General features: G+C 44.4%; 1 protein-coding gene across 1 annotated transcript; it reads left to right on the top strand.

Moving 5' to 3' along the window:
• Nucleotides 1-213: 213 nt before the first annotated feature.
• LOC130710379 (UDP-glucuronate 4-epimerase 1) lies at nucleotides 214-1,993 on the top strand. The gene has a single exon (XM_057559613.1). The coding sequence runs from the start codon at nucleotides 397-399 to the stop codon at nucleotides 1,690-1,692; it is 1,296 nt and encodes a 431-aa protein (XP_057415596.1). The 5' UTR covers nucleotides 214-396; the 3' UTR covers nucleotides 1,693-1,993.
• Nucleotides 1,994-2,883: the final 890 nt, after the last annotated feature.

The raw sequence follows: 2,883 nt of genomic DNA, 5'->3' as shown, positions 1-2,883 counted from the left end.
TGCACACACTGTAAAATATTCTTCAATATCATTTATTTAACTTTGAAATGAGACAAATAATGAAAAATAATAGTAAAACAGAAAAATTGATCTCTATCTAAAAAATTGGGAATTTCCATTTTTATCTGTCTATCCACCCTGTCCGGTTTTTAACGCGTTCACGCGTATTCTTGTCGCTTCCAATGGTGGTGACCACTATATATAACCACCCCTTTCATTTCATCGAATAGCAGGTGCAGGAAAAAAAGATAGCAATCTCCTTCTTGTTTTTCTCTGCATCTGCTTCTCCTTCTTCATCTCCATTTTCACCAATCAAACCCAACCCAACCCTTCCCATTCCCATTCCATCAACAACAGAAGAAAAAGAAAAATCAAAAAGCAAATCTGGGTAAGAAAATGCCTTCATTGGAGGAGGAACTCTTCCCCTCAACCCCCGGAAAGTTCAAGGTCGAGCGAGCTCACGGCATGAACCGCCAACTCTACCGCTGCTTCGCCTCCACCAGCACCATGTTCCTGTGGGCCCTCTTCCTCATCGCCCTCACCGCTTCCTACCTCAGCTTCCAAGGCTTCGTTGACTCCGGCAGCCGCTACCTCTCCGCCTCCTGGGGCGGGATCCAGTGGGAGAAGCAAGTCCGCACCTCCGCACAGATCCACCGACAGGGCGGCATGTCCGTCCTCGTCACCGGCGCCGCCGGCTTCGTCGGCTCACACGTTTCCCTCGCCTTGAAAAGGCGAGGCGACGGCGTCGTCGGGCTCGACAACTTCAACGACTACTACGACCCATCGTTGAAAAAAGCCCGCAAAACCCTCCTCACCACCCACGGCGTTTTCATCGTGGAAGGCGACGTCAACGATGCCAAGCTTCTCGCCAAGCTCTTCGACGTGGTGGCGTTCACCCATGTCATGCACCTCGCCGCGCAGGCCGGAGTCCGCTACGCCATGGAGAATCCTCATTCCTACGTTCACAGCAACATCGCCGCCCTCGTCACCCTCATGGAAGCCTGCAAATCTGCAAACCCGCAACCCGCTATTGTCTGGGCTTCTTCAAGCTCCGTCTACGGTCTCAACGAGAAGGTTCCGTTCTCGGAATCCGATCGGACTGACCAACCCGCCAGCCTCTACGCCGCGACGAAGAAAGCCGGCGAGGAAATCACCCACACCTACAACCATATCTACGGACTCTCCATCACCGGGTTGAGATTCTTCACCGTTTACGGACCCTGGGGCCGACCCGACATGGCTTACTTCTCCTTCACCCGCAACATTCTGCAAGGAAAACCCATCACTGTTTACCGGGGCAAGAACCGGGTCGATCTGGCCCGGGATTTTACATACATTGATGATATCGTGAAGGGGTGTGTCGGGTCGTTGGATACTGCTGGGAAGAGTACCGGGTCGGGTGGGAAGAAGAAAGGAGCTGCACCGTACCGGATCTTCAACCTCGGGAACACTTCGCCGGTGACGGTGCCGACTCTGGTGAGTATCTTGGAGGGGCATTTGAAGGTGAAGGCGAAGAGGAACGTGGTGGATATGCCTGGAAACGGTGACGTTCCGTTCACACATGCGAATATTAGTTCGGCCCGGAGAGAACTCGGGTATAAACCGACAACCGATTTGCAAACCGGGTTGAAGAAGTTTGTGAAATGGTACCTTTCCTATTACGGCTACAATCACGGGAAACCTGTAAATTAACTGGTTTAATTTACCTTTCTTTTTTTTTTAATGGGAAGGGGTTTTATTTATTTTTTTCCTTTTTAGTCTGTTACTCTTAGAATTTTTCATGGAAGGGGTAAAAAAAAATCTGGTCAAAGTAAAGGGGAGAAGACCAAGAAAAGAAAAAAGAATACATTCTTTACTTGAGAGGCCAGCCAGCTAAAACAGCTGTGTGCCTTGCTGATTTCTTTTCTTTTTTTGGCATCAAAATTAAATTTGTGTTATTGGGTTTTTAACATTTTTCTTTTGTAAAGAAAGAAAGTTGGAGTAACGTTTTTTCTTTGTTGTTGTTTATTTTATTTATTTGTTTTTAATTATTTTTAATTTTGTTTGTGTTCTCCTATCTAGGATTCGATTAAGCATGAGTTGTTCCGTAATTTTCGTATAGTTTGTCCGTTCATCAATCAGCGCCCTGCGATTTGGATATGGTTTACTTTTACCAATGAGTCATAGGAAAATGTTGATTATTTACTATTTGGTAAATGGATGTGGATAATGGTAAAAAATAGAAGACGGTAATTTAGGGTGGAGAGACAGCTAGGTGATAGAGACAAGTGGAGCAATTTGGGAGATGCTATAATGGGATCCACATCGTAGTGGGACAGAGAGAGTACGTACTAGCCGTTGGATTTTGGGGGATTGGATAGATTTGTCCAGCTGTAAATTTTAACGTAGTAGCAAGACAGTAGTACAGTACAGGTAAAAATACTTGCCGACAGTGGTGTGATTTGTTTATACTTTATATATATATATTTTTTACATTTTTCTTTTCATATTTAGGTGTTTGAAGAAAATAAAATACTATAGGTGTAGGCTTTTTTGGTGGGTCCAATGGCATTGTTGTTGTTGATATGTGATGGGAGTTTGACGCGTTTTCCTGAAATAATTGCACATGAGAAAAAAATGGAATCAAATAGAGAGTATAGAGAGTGTTTTGCTTTATAAGGGGGGCCCTTGGGTTGATTTATTTGCGTGTTAATCATTGCTACTCTCACTTAATTGGCATGTTCAAGCAACTGGGAAATCTAATTCCATTGTTTTAGATGAATAATGCTATTACAGCAAATCCACCGACATGCTTTATGAGCCTAATTAACATGTGGGTTTGTTTGTCAATTGACCAACTGCACAAATTACTTTGGTGTTTTTCACATTTTTACAAAATTAGGA

Source organism: Lotus japonicus, chromosome 4, assembly GCF_012489685.1.
Source record: "Lotus japonicus ecotype B-129 chromosome 4, LjGifu_v1.2".
Taxonomy (NCBI): domain Eukaryota; kingdom Viridiplantae; phylum Streptophyta; class Magnoliopsida; order Fabales; family Fabaceae; genus Lotus; species Lotus japonicus.
Note: the sequence above shows the minus strand (reverse complement) of the source record. Positions and strands in the feature narration are given on the sequence as shown.

Excerpts from the sequence above, each read along its gene's own strand:
- LOC130710379 (XM_057559613.1), top strand. The coding sequence starts at position 397 with ATGCCTTCATTGGAGGAGGAACTCTTCCCCTCAACCCCCGGAAAGTTC.